The sequence below is a fragment of the Heterocephalus glaber genome, unplaced genomic scaffold (genome assembly GCF_053883595.1).
Source record: "Heterocephalus glaber isolate CG9 unplaced genomic scaffold, H.glaber_assembly_v1.0 deba00001687, whole genome shotgun sequence".
In the NCBI taxonomy this organism is placed as follows: Eukaryota; Metazoa; Chordata; class Mammalia; order Rodentia; family Bathyergidae; genus Heterocephalus; species Heterocephalus glaber.
Genome location: NW_028258412.1, coordinates 8098178 through 8113712, shown reverse-complemented (window position 1 = coordinate 8113712; position 15535 = coordinate 8098178). Strand labels below are relative to the sequence as shown.

Here is a 15535-nt window from a genome sequence, read left to right as displayed (position 1 = left end):
TTCTAATGTACATCAGGTATATCCTTGGATACTTAATCATGTCTTATTCTCATCTACATTTGCTGGTTCTTTAAATTTAAATTGAGACTTATTCAGAGGATTAGACAGGTGAATATTAAAGGTTTAGGTATGTATTTTTCCACAAATCTCAGTCTGTTTTGTTTTATATATATATTTTTTTTATTTAAAAAAATTTTTTTGGTAATGGGGATGGAACTCAGGATCTTGCACTTGCGAGGCAGGCGGCAAAACCACTGAGCTACATCCTCAGCCCAGTTTTGAGTTTTTGATACAGCATCTTATTGTGTTGCTCAGGCTAGCTTCAAACTCACTATCCTCCTGCTTCAGCCTCCCAAGTGCTGGGATTACAGGCATGTGCCACCATGCCCAGCTCACAGCCTGTTTAAGGAACAATTTTTGGTGCCAGATAATGCTAGCATTTGAAGTGGAATTTGTTTTCCTTATTTTAGGTGGTATGAACAGAGACAGATTTCTTTTACTCTGTCAAGGTTTTAAACTTATATCCCTTCCTTTGATTTGTGTCAGGGTGAAACATTTGATGTAAAAGACTTGACTCCATAATCTACATCTGCCCTAATGCTGTCATCTGGAGTAGAGACTCGGCCAGTTCTGCATGATTCCTCCATGTCTGCCATGGTACAGGAATTATCCCAGTAAGTGTCTCCAAAGAGCTTCATGCTGACCCTGAGCCAAGTGTGATTCCAGATATAAAACCTGGAGCCTCAAGCTCTCTTGTAAGCCAGAGTAGAACATTACCCTTGGAGCTGCAGAGGACCCATGCAGAAAGTTGTTGTGAAGAAACCTCTGAGACCTTGGATAATAGGGGTGAGCCTAGGTGGTGTGGACTAGTGGACCCCACTGCAGGAGGTTCTATGGCTTCTGAGATCTCAAATAGGGCAGAGAAAACCAAGAGCATGGAGCTAAAGGTCTTCAGAGATCAAGGGGACCAGGCAGAAGTAAACAAAGACCCTTGTGAGGGAGGAAAGAAAGACCCATATCAACATTCCACAGCTGCTGAAGAAAAGATCAGCCCAAGTCAGGTAAGAAATGAGATCTTGATTCAGATGAGTTGAGTGTGAATGACAGCTTTGCAGAGTAATACTTCCGGTGATAAAATATAGATACACTAATAGATAGCTTATGGCTTATTCCTGAAACTTTTATTTTAGTTTTTTGTTATTTGAGACACAGTCTTGCTATGTAGCATGCGCCACCACTCAAACTCTGTTGAAGATCTTGTAAAACATTTGTGTCACATCAGACACATGAGGGGAAGAAGCACTTGTGTAGCAATTTAGCAAGATCCTCTCAAAATAAAAAATAAGGCAGGCATAGTAGCACATGCCTGTAATCCTAGCACTCGAGAGGCTGGGGCAGGAGGATCCTACAAGTTGGAGGCCATCCTGGGTTACATAGTTCAAAGCCAGCCTGAACTACAGAGTGAGACCCTGTCTCAAAAAACCAAAACCCAAACAAATAAAATATAAAAAATGGGCTGGGGATGTTGCTAAGTGTGAAGGCCCTGGGTTTAATTCTCAGCATCACACATGCACACAAAAAAGGTATAATAAAAACTATCAAATGTAGCCTGTTGTGGTGGTGGTGGTGGATGTCTCTAATCCCAGCAGTTGGAGGCTGAGGTAGGGGGAGAATGATTTCAAGGGCAACCTGTTAGAGAAAGAAATTATAAAGCTGGGGTTTAGGGGGTAGTGATAGGATAAACCACATAGTGTTGAGTTAAAATTGGAGTTAATCAGGTATGAACACACAGTTATTAATGTACAATACATGGAGAAATACATGAGTGTAGGTATATGAAATAGGGCCAGGAGACAGGTTGTTTGTTTGTTTTGTTTTGAAATAGGGTCTTATTATGTAATTCAGGCTGGCTTTGAACTCACTATGTAGGCCAGGCTGGCCTTCAATTTACAGCAATCCTCCTGCCTCAGCCTGTCAAGTGCTGGGATTACAGGCATGTGCCACCACACTCAGCAAATCTGAATCTTTTTGAGCGTCAGCATCATGCCACAAGTGAAAAATTACACATCTGATTCCTTATTGTCGTTCATTTTGTGTTGCTATAACAAAATAAGCCGAGGTGGTGTAAGGTATTTTTTTTAAAGTTCATTTGGCTCCTGATTCTGGTGGCTGAAAAGTCTAAGTAGCATGGCATGGCACTAGTTTGAACAGGGGCACCCTGGCTGTGTCATACAGTGTCAAGGAGATGGAGAGGGAACTGGCTATGCATGAAAGGGGCTGAAGGTGGACTCACTTTATAACATTCTGCTCTCAAGAACTAACCCAGTCACAAGACCTAACTGACTCCTGTGCTATGGGCCTTAATCCATTCCTGACGGTGGAACCCCTGTGACTTAAAGAGTCTACCTCAACACTGCCAACCTGAAGACTAAACTTCTAACACATGAATTGTTAGGGACAAACCACATCTAAATAGTAGCACTTGTGATGGTTCAATGTAGACATTTTGATGTACACTTTTTTGTTGGGTTTTTTTTTTTGAGACTGTATCTTGCTGTATAGCCCAGGCTGGCCTAGAGCTCACAGTGATCCTCCTCCCTCAGCCTCCTGAGTGCTGGGATTACAGGCGTGCACCACCTTACCCAGCTTCATATGCACAGAATTACTAAAAATATTGTATAAATTACTTCAAATTACATGTTACAAGGTATATATAAAATATAAATGGCTGGGTGCAGTGGTGCACTCCTGTGATCCCAGCTAACAAGGCAGGAAGCTCTGTTGAGCCTAGGAGTTTAACTCTAGTCTAAGCAGACAGACTCTCCAAAATAAGTAATAATAATAATAATAATAATAATGTAGAGAGAAAGAAAAAAGAAGTTTGTGTTTAGACTAGGATCCCAGCCCTCAAGATCTCTCATGCAAATATTCCAAAATAAAAATTTTTGATATCTGAAACACTCCTGTTCCCATGCATTTCAGGTAGGGGATATTCAACCTGTACAATTTTCCAATGAAAGATGTCAGTCTGGGCTGGGGATGTAGCTCAGTGGCACCGGGCCTGCTTGGCAAGCATGAGGTCCTGAGTTCGATCCTTGGTACCAAAAAAAACAAGAAAGAAAGAAAGATGTCAATCCTTTTTGGAGAAATGGGTGTTTCAAAGCAGCAAACGGAAGAACACAAAATGAGCCTAAAACAATGTGTGGGAAATTGCTCAGAAAATTGTGTAGACTGTATGGATTTTTTTCATGGCCAAATTTGAAATGATTTAAGCTCAAAATAAATAATGACGAATTTTGAACCGTAGAATAAAACATATCTATGAATCTATGCTACTATAAAATGATTGTAGGGAGCTGGGGATGGTGCTGCATGCCCATAATCCCAGCATTTGGGAGGCTGAGGCAGGAGGATCATCATGAGTTTGAGGCTGGCTTGGGCTGCATAGTGAGTCCAAGGCTAGCCTGAACTAACCAAGACCTTCCCTCAAAATAATAATAATAATTATTGGGCCGGGGATTTAGCTCAGTGGTTCCACCGCCTGCCTTGAAAGTGCAAGGACCTGAGTTCAATCCCTGGTACCAACCCACCCCCCGGCCCCCGCCCCCGCCCCCCCCCCACCAAAAGAAAAAAAAATTATTATTATTATTATTGAGGGGTCTGGGAGTCACGCAGTTAAGTGATAGAGTGCAAGGCCTTGGGCTCCATTTCTAGCACAAAGTGTTACTACTACTACTACTGCTACTACTACTAATAATAATAGAACAAATTGAGAAAAGCCTAACAGAGTTCCAGTTAAATGCATAAAGATGGGCATGGTGGTACAAGACCCTGTCTCAAAAAAAATTTTTTCACTACCTGGACGTGATGATGCATGCTTATAATCCCAGCATGTGGGAGGCTGAGGCAGGAGGATCACCATGAGTTAGAGACCACCCTGGGCTGCATAGTGAGTTCACAACCAGCCTGGACTGCGTGAAACCCTGCCTGAAAAAAACAAAAATAAATAAGGAATGATGGAAATAGAAAATCATCATCTGGTGCTTCACTGTAATAATTACCTCCAGAATCATCAGTAGATGTTAAAACTAGTGGCTAAAAGTTCAAATGAGAAACAGATGTTTACATTGTCTCAAAGTGTCTGCCCACAAGATACATATTGATTACAAAGGAGGAAATTAGTTACTTCACAGTGGAGAAACCTGGCATATGGGCTTGAACTGAATGATGGCAGTTGACCTCCTTGGGAATGAGGCATCCCAGCACTATGCACTTCCTATGTGTACTTGATATTAGGGATCAAATCCAGGTCCTCATGAAACCTAGGCAACTACTGTACCACTGAGCTACATCCCCAGCTCATCTTTTATTTTATTTTGAGACATGATCTTGTTGAGTTGCCCAGGCAGGCCTTGAAATTGAGATTAGCCTGACTCACCCTCCTGATTTGTTGGGATTATAGGCATGTGAGCCACCATGGACTTCTTTTTTTTGGGGGGGGGAGGGTTACTGGGGATCAAACTTGGGTCCTAGCGCTTGCACAGCAGGTGGCAAAACCACTGAGCTAAATCCCCAGCCCTAACCATGGACTTCTTGATAGGACAGTGAAAAGAATCAATATCACTTCTATGTTATTTCTGTCTTCAGAAATGCAGATCTATAATCTAATCACAAGGAAACATTAGGCAAACCCAAACTGAGGGATGTTCTCTAAAAAAATATCAGTCATCGCAGCCTGCTGCGCAAGTGCAAGGACTCGAGTTCGATCCCTGGTACTAAAAAAAAAAAAAAAAAATCAGTCATAGCTGGGTGTGGTGGCACATGCCCGTAATCCCAGCACTTTGGGAGGTTGAGGCAGGAGAATTGCAAGTTGAAGCAACGTCAGCCTGGGCAACTAGGGAGATCCAGTCTCAAAATGAAAAAAAGAAAACACGGTAGAATTAGAAAAGCTTTACGGTTGCTCATGGTAGACTTGATGGAGAAATTAAATATATTATCCTTTACCAAACACTGGTATATGTCTCAGTAAATTTGTAGATTGGGAATTGGTAGAAAACAAGATTACATTTTTACCATGCATTTTTGCAAAGCCATATTTAGTTATTACTAGAGTACTAGAGACGTTAGGCACTAACTACAAAAGAAACAAGTTTAAACTGGGTGTCGTAGTGCACACCTATATTTCCAGCACTCTGGAGGCTGAGGCAGGAGGACTGCCACAAGTTCAAGGTTGGCCTGGGCTATATAGTGAGTTCAAGACCAGCCTGAACTGCATATACATATGACACCCTATCTCAAAAGAAGAGCCAAGTTGAAAAGCATTTTGTGGGGTACATCATTTCTGTAGTTTTATAATGTATTTCTTGGTAGTGTTAAGTAATAAAGACATGAAGTTAACAAACATATAAGAAATGTATACACTGTTGGAAATATAAATTATTCTAAGAGCACTTTCAGTAGGAGTTGCATTGCCCTTTTAGTGCCTTAATTTGATAGAATTATTTTACTCCCATGAGTAATTATAGAAATTACCAGAAAAGATTTTTAAAAAATTATGTGTGGTGAGTTTTTTCATTGATAATGGGTTTAATTTAAAATATTTAGAGGTTTGTGCTTACTTCAGCAGCACATACACTAAAATATTTAGAGGTTTGTGGAACTTTCATAAATTGAGTACAATCTTTTCATCAAACTATCTGCTACTATAATGACTGTAAAACTATCTACAGAAATATACAAGTTTGCACCAATATAAAAAGAAAAGAATATCAGTACATCTCTGATGTTTTCCAGTTAACACAGGAATTACCAGGTAAATACTATTAAACTCTTGTCCAGTATCAAGAGTTTATTTATAAGGGCAGTATTTTTTTTTTTTTTTTTTTTTTTTTTTGGCGGTACCAGGGATCAAACTAAGGACCTTGTGCTTGCCAGGCAGGCACGGTACCACTGGGCTACATCCCTAGCCCGTTTATTATTTTTTTTAACTGAATACCTCCTCAGTAATTTATAATGGCTTTGCAGTAATGTGTATGAAATAAGCATAGGGCTGGGGATTTAGCTCAGTGGTTCCACCGCCTGCCTCTCAAGCGCAAGGTCCCGAGTTTGATCCCTGGTACCAAAAAAATGAAATAAAATATAAGAAGCACTGGAAAATTGATTGTCTGTAGGAGGATATTCATGTTTTAAGTGGTATTGAAAGCAGCACTGATGGATATGTAATAATAAACATACCTGTTTTTAATATGCTAATGACTGCTCATTTAATGAAAAATAAAGGTAATTTATGGATGGATACTTTAAAAAATATCATGAAAAATGAATACTTAAATAACTATCTCAGTTTAAAGGAGACATGATTACTAAATGCATTGTGGGAACCTGGATGGAATATTGTTTCAACAAAAGGACATTAAGGGCTGGTGGTATAGCTCAGTGATAAGACACACCTTGGTTCAGGCCTAAGCACCACCACCAAAAAAAAAAAAGCTGGGTATGGTGGCACAGACTTGTAATCTGAGATATGTGGGAGCCCGAGGCAGAATGATCTCTTGATCTCAGGAGTTTGATACCAGCCTGGGCAAGCAAAATAGAGGACCCTGTCTCAGAAAGTGAAATAAAAAGAAAGAGGACAGGGCCAGGGATTTAGCTCAGTGGTACCACACCTGCCTGGCAAGCATAAGGTCCTGAGTTTGATTCCTGTTACCCCCCTAAAAAAAGAAGACATCAAGTAGCTATTAACAAGATTTGAATAAGATCTGTAGATCAGTTGATAATACTATGTTTTTGAGGCAGGCTAAATGTTCTTTTTTTTTGTCATTGTTGTTGGAGGACCAGAGATCAAACTCAGGACCTTTTGTTTTCAAGGCAGGCGCAGTGCCACTGAGCTAAATCCCCAGCCCGATAATACTATGTTAGTATTAACTCCTAGCATTGATAATGGTACTGTGTCTGTATAAGATGTTAATATTAAGGAAGCTAGATGAAGACTGTACAGGCAATTTTTTGAACAATATTTGCAAAAATTTTGTATGTCCAGAAGATTTTTTTGGAGGCTGGCTATCCTTGAGCACACTCTGTAGTATCTGCCTGGCAAACACAAGGTCTTGAGTTCAATTCTTGGTACCGGAAAAAAAACAAACAAAAACAAAAAAATTATTTTGTGCCTTATCTTGTGTCAAAAGGATATAAAAACTTTTAAATAATAATTTGCGGCCAGACATGGTGAGTGCGTGCCTGTAATCCTAGCACTTGAGAGGCTGAGGAGGATTGCCATGGTTTTGAGACAAGTCTGAGCTACATAGTGAGTTCAAGGCCATCCTGAACCACACAGTGAGACCCCGGTCTCCAAACAAAAAAGTGGGTTTTTAAAAAAAATTTGTTTTTGATCAAGAATATCTCTATGGGGGAGGGGAGAAGAAAGACCAAAAAAGAGAAGGGTCAGAACGGGTGCAGTGGGGGACAGCTGTAGGGGCCACACTGAATTGTGAAAGAGCATAGTCAGTTCTAAATTCCACTGTAGCAGAAATCTGCAGTGCATGTGAAGTTTACTAGCCAGGATGTAAAAAAGATTGTTTTTATTTAAGAAATATGCACAAGAGGGCCAGGGATTTAGCTCAGTGGTTCCGCTGCCTGCCTCGAAAGCACAAGGTCCCGAGTTCGATCCCCAGTACCAAAAAAGAACTATCACGAGAGATATAGCAATGTCTGTATGACATCCTATACAGATGATCTGACATTGAAAATTCTTTATACCATGCTTGGCATTTTTTGTTTGATGTTGCTTAGAAATAGCCTATAGAGCATTATTTTTCTTTTTTCCCCCTATAGTGGTAAATCTGCCTGGGGATAGATACATCCTGGGGATAGATAAATACTATACCAGAAGGGATATGGAGAGGGTACATCAAGTGAAAGGAAACAATAGCTGCTGATCACTTGAAGCCTGTTGTTAGAGAGACTTGTTTTATAATGGCCTGTTCATAAAAGACCCAACCTTTTTTTGGTGCTGAAGACTGAACCCAGGGCCTTGCACTTGCTAGGTAAGCACTTTACCACTAAGCTAAATCCCCAACCCCAGGAGAGCCAGTCTTGTACAATTTGTGTAAATTGACTTAAATGAAAAGTTGTTGCATTAAATGCCACTGAGTTTACTGTATACTTTTCACCCTGAGAGTCTTTGTTAGGGAAACTGGCAAAAGTGCACAGGAGCTTATTGTTTGCCAAAAGGATTTCTTGTTGGAAAGAATTCTGCTTTTTAAAGCTTTTGTATATAGGGAGGGGAGGGGCCTTGAGGGGGGATGGGATAAAATAAAATTTATTTTTAAAAAGGCAAAACAACAAAAAAGAATTCTGTTTTCAGTGATTTAAAGGTGAAAAATCTGAACTTCATGGCTCAGTGGCAAAACTGCTGTTCATCAGCTGTGGACATTGTTCCCACAGTGAGGTTCACCATTGGTTTCATCCCATGTGACAAAGAAGTATCCAAAGCACATTGTTGAGATTTAAGATAGAACTTTATTTCAGCAATTCCTTAGATAATTTCATTGTGGGGCATGTTATCTTTTTACCTAGGTAAAATAACTTGTCTCCTTTAAAGAGGAAATTCTCTAAATTTAGATATATGGAGGAAAATTCCTTTTTATCTTATTTTGTATTTTTGGTTTTTTGAGACAGGGTCCCACTTTGTAGTTCAGGCTGGCCTTGAACTCACTGTTTAGCCCAGGCTGGCCTCAAACTCACAGCAATCCTGCTTCAGCCTCCCAAATGCTGGCATTACAGCTGTGTGCCATCATACCCTGCTTGAGGAAAATTCCTTTTAAAAAGGTGCAAGAATGATTTAAAGTTACTGTTCTAATGTTTTTCTTTCTAGATATGCAAGTATAGGAAACTGAAAGCTACATCTGGAGATAGAAACATTTGTCTCTTTAGAATTTTTTTTTATTAGTGTCTATTAATTTTACCAAATGTTGGGTTTCAATGTTTATATTTTGATTGTATTTATCCCCCATTACTTTCTCTTACAATCTCACTTCAGAGTATTCTTGGGTATGAAAGTAACCATGAAGAAAAAAAAAAGAAAGTAACCATGAGGGCCGGGGATTTAGCCCAGTGGTTCCGGCACTTGCCTTGCAAGTGTAAGGTCCCGAGTTCGATCTCCGTTACCAAAAAAAAAAAGAAAGTAACCATGACTGTTTCCACAAATGTCAGGAAGTAGGAAGTATCTCCTTTGCTGCCCATTTTGGCTCTGTACTGGCATAAATAGTGCATTGGAAGTTTCATCTGTAGATGGGGCCATCACTGCCCCTTGCTTACTGATCTGCCTCTGCCTCCAGCTCAGGAAACTTAGGTTTGGATAAGCTCATAGGGACCTGGTTATAAGAGGCTCTGAGCTGGGGATTTAGCTCAGTGGTTCCAGCGCCTGCCTGGCAAGCACAAGGTCCCGAGTTCAATCCCCGGTACCAAAAAAAAAAAAGAGGCCCTGAGGAGTTTAAAACTATCCTGCTTATAGGAACTGAAGTACCTAATGTATATTTACTTTCCTCCAGATTTTTATGTATTTTCCTACTCCAAACTCATAGGAATGAATTAAAGAATTACACCATTTCCAAGACAAAGACATGTTTTAATGGGAGATAAGACTACAGATGAACAGTAAGAGATTTTCAAGGCCCTCCTACATCTTCCAAAACTCTACAGAAGTTTCATAAATTTTGTTTCCAAAACAATGGGCAGGTGGATGACATGCTATAGATGTATGAGGCAGAGAAGAGAATTAGTGTACTCTCAAATTGAAAAACACTGTGCTATTATATGGCATTTCTTTTTTTTTCGTACCGGGGATCAGACTTGGGACCTTGCACTTGCGAGGCAGGCGACAGCACCACTGAGCCAAATCCCTGGCTATATGCCATTTTTTTTTTTTAGATATTGGGGATCAAACTCAGGACCTTGCGCTTGCAAGGCAGGTGGTGGAACCACTGAGCCAAAATCCCCAGCCCTATATGACATTTCTTAATATAAGTTTACGGAATGGTATAAACTATAGCAGTTACTTTATTTGATTATGAAAAGGGATCCATTTGTCTTGCATGATTCCTCAAGACATATTTTGCAGGAAACAGTGTGTTGATCAGATGTGGAGAATTAACTAATCAAAACATGTTTAGATGTTTAGGAATATTTAGCTGATAAAATACATATTAGAGGAAGTAGAAATTGTATCTGATAAACTTCAGTGAGTGGGCCAGGGATTTAGCTCAGAGGTTTCGCCACCTGCTGCACAAGCACAAGGACCTGAGTTCGATCCCTGGTACCCCCCCCCCCAAAAAGAAAACCTTCTGTGAGTATTCATTATGTGATTAGCTAACTTTGAGGGACTGAGAGGAGTACAAAGAATTTTTTTCTTTTGGAGTATTGAGGGTTGAATCCGGGGCCTTCACACTGAGCTACGTCCTCAGCCCTTTTTTATTTTTTATTCTTTTTTAGCCCTTTTTTTTTTTGTTTTGTTTGGTTTGGTTTGGGACCAGGGATCGAACTCAGGTCCTTGTGCTTGTGAGGCAGGCGGCAGAACCATTGAGCTAAATCCCTGGCCCTATCCCTTTTGTATTTTTGAGACAGTGTCTCACTATGTTGCCCAGGAGGGCTTGAATCTGTGATCCTCCTGCCTCAGCCTCCCAGAGTGCTAAGACTACTGGTTTACACCACCATGCCTGGCTACAAAGAGTTATTGTGATATATGTCTACTGCATTAAATAGGTTATTCTGTTTCCCTCATCCACACTTAGGGTCCCAAACTGGTAGAGCTCCTACCTGATCGGGAGGTTAGCTACCACCATGGTGCTGTTGGGACAAGGCCCTCACATTTTACCTCAGCCTCAGATTTTCTTTTTCAGGCCATTCAATTCCTGATCCTATTTGAGATCTCAAACCTTGTAGTCTCCAACCTTCCTGTGAAGGATAACTTGTTTTTTATTATTAACTCAGAGCCTTTAAGAGAACTTAGTAAGGCAGGAAGCAAGTGAAATGACTTATCTAGATTCTTTTTTTTTTTTTTTTGGTACCGGGGATCAAACTCGGGTCCTTGTGCCTGCACAGCAGGCAGTGAAACCACTGAGCTAAATCCCCGGCCCTTCATCTAGATTCTTTTTCTCCCTTTCCTGGTCAGAAATCCTAACAAGTCCGAGGGTGGTAACAAACACCTGTAATCCCAGCACTCAGGAGGTTGAGGCAAGATGGTAATTACAAGGCCAGTCTGGGCTACATAGCAAGTTCAAGCCTAGCTTAGACTGCATAGTAAGACCCCATTGCAAACATACACCAGTAAAATATTTTTTTAAAGAATTAAATGAGGGCTGGGGATTTAGCTCAGTGGTTCTGCCTGCCTCACAAGCACAAGGATCCGAGTTCGATCCCCGGTACCAAAAAAGAAAAAAAAGAATAAAATGAAAAAGGAAAAGAAAAATCCTAACCAAAGAGAAAGGGACATAGCTAAAGCAGTGGGCCTGGCCCTCCACTAGGTTATTTTTGGTGCCTCCAGCTAGGAAAGTCTCTGTACAGTAGTAGGTATATAAACCACTACAATTTCAGCAATCCCTCCATGGACTGCAGTGAAAAAGATTAATTGCATAACACAAGGGACTTTTAAAATCTGAAGGAACCGTGCTCACTTCAGGCAGCACATACACTAAAATCTGAAGGAATCTGTATGTCACTGACCAAACTTCATTCCAGAAAAGCTTATAGTGAAAAGGAAAAGTGTAGTAAGGGTTAATCTAAAAATAAAGTTAATAACTCCATAGTCCAGTAGCCTATAATAAATGATTATTATAAACACATTTTCTTGCTAGCGTTGCCAAAAACAACTCCCTATCTAACCTGTTAATGCTGCCAAAGACATACCTTGATATCTACCTTCAACACTCCCTGTCTGCCCAGGGCTTAAATATAACATTCTAAAGTGTAACACACTCTATATGATGCCCACTCTAAGTACAGGTCTTCCTTATCTGCTCCTTGATAGACCCTACCCGAAACTGATGCATACTCCAAATAGGTGTCTCCCTTATCTAGCTGACCTTACCCTAAAATTAATGTTTCTTACCCTAAGTTTAAACTTGCTATAGACCAATCAATAATAATGATATTATGTATAACCAATTTAACCAATCAACCGCTTGTTCTGCTTTTATACTAGTTCCTGCTTACAAATCCTGTATAAACTATAGACAGAAAAATTATCCCAACCAGGGCCGTCAATGTAAATAAAGTTTGCTTTCTACCTCCAAGTCCCAGGTGCCTGTTGATATTTTCCATTTGCCGTTACATTTCTTGATGTGTTGGCTGGAAAATCCGACCATGCTGACCGCTTAGGTCAATGGTCTTGTGGAGCAGGAACCTCTGCAGGTCCTGAAGGGAAGGTGCACCCTCAAGATTTTTCAAAGGACTGGAGGACTAGAGGAGGATTCCCCAGCTCGCCGCCTTGGCCCACCGGACCCTAAGGGAGGAGGACACAGTCTGCCTGCCTGCTTGTTTGATTTCAGATACGATAAGCCCCCGGGGGCACCCAGTTTCAGTCAGTTTCCATCTGTGCCTGCTCCACTTGAACAAACAAAGAGCCTGATCACCTCTTATTAGTTAAGGCCTCCCCATGATTTGGGGGGGAAAAAAATGTTTCAACCTCTAAATGCCTGATAAATGTGTGCGTGAGTGTAACAGACGGTATAAGCCGTAGACCATTGGTCTGTGCTCCATGGAGGGAAGAGGTATCTACGGAGCTTAAGTGGGCTGCTCTGCAATACTGTAAACTGCCCAAAAAAGACAAAACAGAGATGTTACCCAACATTCCCATAGCCTAGACCATCTTTAAAGTGGTGGAGAGGCCCGAAGCCAAACCAGCACCTAAATAGACTCTCCTCAGGGTCTCCCACCCTTTGTCTCTCTGGATATCATTCACAGGTGCCACATACACAGAGTCGAAATGGGTATGAGTCAGTCACAACATACAGTGCTTGATTACATGCTACAGAATTTTTAAAAGGGCTATTCTGATAATTATAAAAATAAAACCCCAAAAGCTCCGTGCCTTTTGTGAGATTAGCTGGCCAAAACTCTGCCCATATTGGCCACCTAAAGAGACTTTAAATGTTAAATCTGTTCAAAAGGTTTAAAATAAAGTTACAACCCCCCCCCCCCCAAAAGGCCATCCCAACCAATTTCCTGACATAGATTCCTGGCTTAGTCTTTGCCAAAGCCTTCCACCTTGGCTCCATCTATAGAGTTACTAAATTTATTTTTAGATTAACCTTTATCACATTTTTTTTTTTTTTTTTTTTTGGTTTTTTGAGGCAAGGCCTCCCTTTGTAGTTCAGCGTGGCCCTGAACTTGCAGCAATCCTCCTGCCTCATCCTCCCGAGTGCTGGGATTACAGGCATGTGCCACCACACCCCCACACCCGGGGCACTTTTCCTTTTCAATAGTAGTTACTCCAGACATCATACCAGAATCTGCTAGTGACTGTCCTGTTGGCATTCCTTCCCCTTTTAGATACTGTTTTGTTTTATTTTTGAGACAAGATCTTAGTATGTAATCCAGGTTTAGCCTTGAACTTTCAATTTTTCTGTGCCTCAGCCTCCCAGGTTCTGGGATTACAGGCCACCACACCTGGCTACCTATTGGCTTTTGTCACAGAAAAGGATAAATAATAGAAGCTTTTGCTTATAGATCACCCTATCCCAACAGGATGTCTTACTAGTTATTTTACGTGCCCCTTTATTTTTCTTTTGGAAACAGGGTCTTGCTTTATAGTTTGAGCTGGCCTTGAACTTTTGGCAATCCCCCTGCCTCAGCCTGCCAAGTGCTGGGATTACAGGTGTGTGCCACCATGCCAGACAATATCCCCTTTTCCTTAAAACCACATGTCCAGTCTTTCTCAGCACCAAGTAGATAGGTGGAAGTCCTGTGATTGGAACAGAGCTCTGACTTCTTATCCTCTAATCTTTTGTGCTAGCATTGTCTTTTCTGTAAACTGTTAACTGAAAAGAATCTTCTAAATAGCCTGTATTCACACAACTCATACATTTGGCCTGAGAACTAGAAAAGCAGAGAGCAGTATCATTTTGGAGAAGGGATCAGATATAACTATAAGTAAATGTTTTTTTAACCCCCCCCCCCCCTTTGAGACAAGGTTTCACTGTGCTGCTCAGGTTGGCTTTGAACTCACTATGTAGCCCAGGCTGGCCTCAAACTCTAGGCAGTCCTCCTGCCTCCACCTCCTGAGTGCCACCACACCTGGCTTGTTTTTTTAACCCTTAAAAAAATAATTTAAGGGCCGGGGATTTAGGTCAGTGGTTCCAGCACCTGTCTTGCAAGCACAAGATCCCGAGTTTGATCCCCAGTACCAAGAAAAAAAAACACAAAACAAAAATAATAATTTAAGGCAGAAAAGTTGCAAAAATAATACAAAGAATTCCTGTATATCCCTCATGCAGATTCTTTACATGTTGACATTTTACTACATTTAAAATTTTTTTCCTGAATAATTTGAGGGTATTATAACAGACATGATGCCTAAACACTTCAGTGTGTGTTTCCCAGCAAACAAGAACGTTCTATTACATGACCATCATACATTAATCAGAATCAGGAAGATTGTACTGCTCCAAGTATGATATCTAATCTACAGACCATATTCAAATTGGCCAGTTGTACTGTAGTTAGTTGCCTTTTGTAGAAAAATAAAAGATGTATTTATCTTTTTGGTCCAGGATAAATGCAGGATCACTTGTATCATTCACTTGTCATGTCTCTTCAGTCTACTTTAATCTGGAATAAACAGTTTCACTGCCCATATTTTTGAAAAATACAGACCATTTGTTTCATAGAATTTTCCAGAATTTTGGTTTGTCTGATGTTTCCTCATGATTAGATTCCATGTATTTTGGAAGCAGGAATACTACTATAGAAGTGTTGCTGGTCCTTCTCAGTGGGTCATATCAGGAGGCATGTGGTTTCAGGGTGCCTTATCTCAGGGAAGAATATGTATCATTTGGTTCAGTGGAAACTGTCAAGTTTCTGCATTGTGAATTTATTGTTTTCTCACTTATAATTAGTAAATATCTTATGAGGAGATACTGTGAGACTGTCAATAAACTTTTTAACCACTATTAACGTATACCTGTACACCTACGATTGTCCCTTGAGATGACTGTTACTGTGATGGTTTCCAGATGGTGATCTTCCTAATACCATCATTCCTTCTGTGGTTAGCACTTCCTCTTCTCTCATTTACAATCTGCCTTTCATGCTAGAATTCATACTTTGTGTGTGTGTGTTTGTTTGTTTTTACTAAATGTGTTAGTGGTATGTGTAGCTTTTCTGGGATATGCTTGTTTTGTTTTTAAGTTTATGCTTTGTACAAGTATTCCACACTAAAGTTCCAATAGGAAATGAAAGTATAGTCCTTAGTGTATGATAGTCTTTTCTAGTTATCTTAATTCCAGTGATGATGTTTTATTTCTATCTGTAGTCACCATTA

At 40.4% G+C, this 15535-nt stretch overlaps 1 protein-coding gene across 1 annotated transcript in view; it reads left to right on the top strand.

Moving 5' to 3' along the window:
• Window positions 1–15535, top strand: part of Prr14l (proline rich 14 like) — a 66085-nt gene that overhangs the window by 8848 nt on the left and 41702 nt on the right. The window contains 2 exon segments of the mRNA XM_021257249.2: window positions 547–673; window positions 676–1061. Of these exon segments, the coding sequence (XP_021112908.2) occupies window positions 598–673; window positions 676–1061 (462 nt within the window). The 5' untranslated portion in view covers window positions 547–597.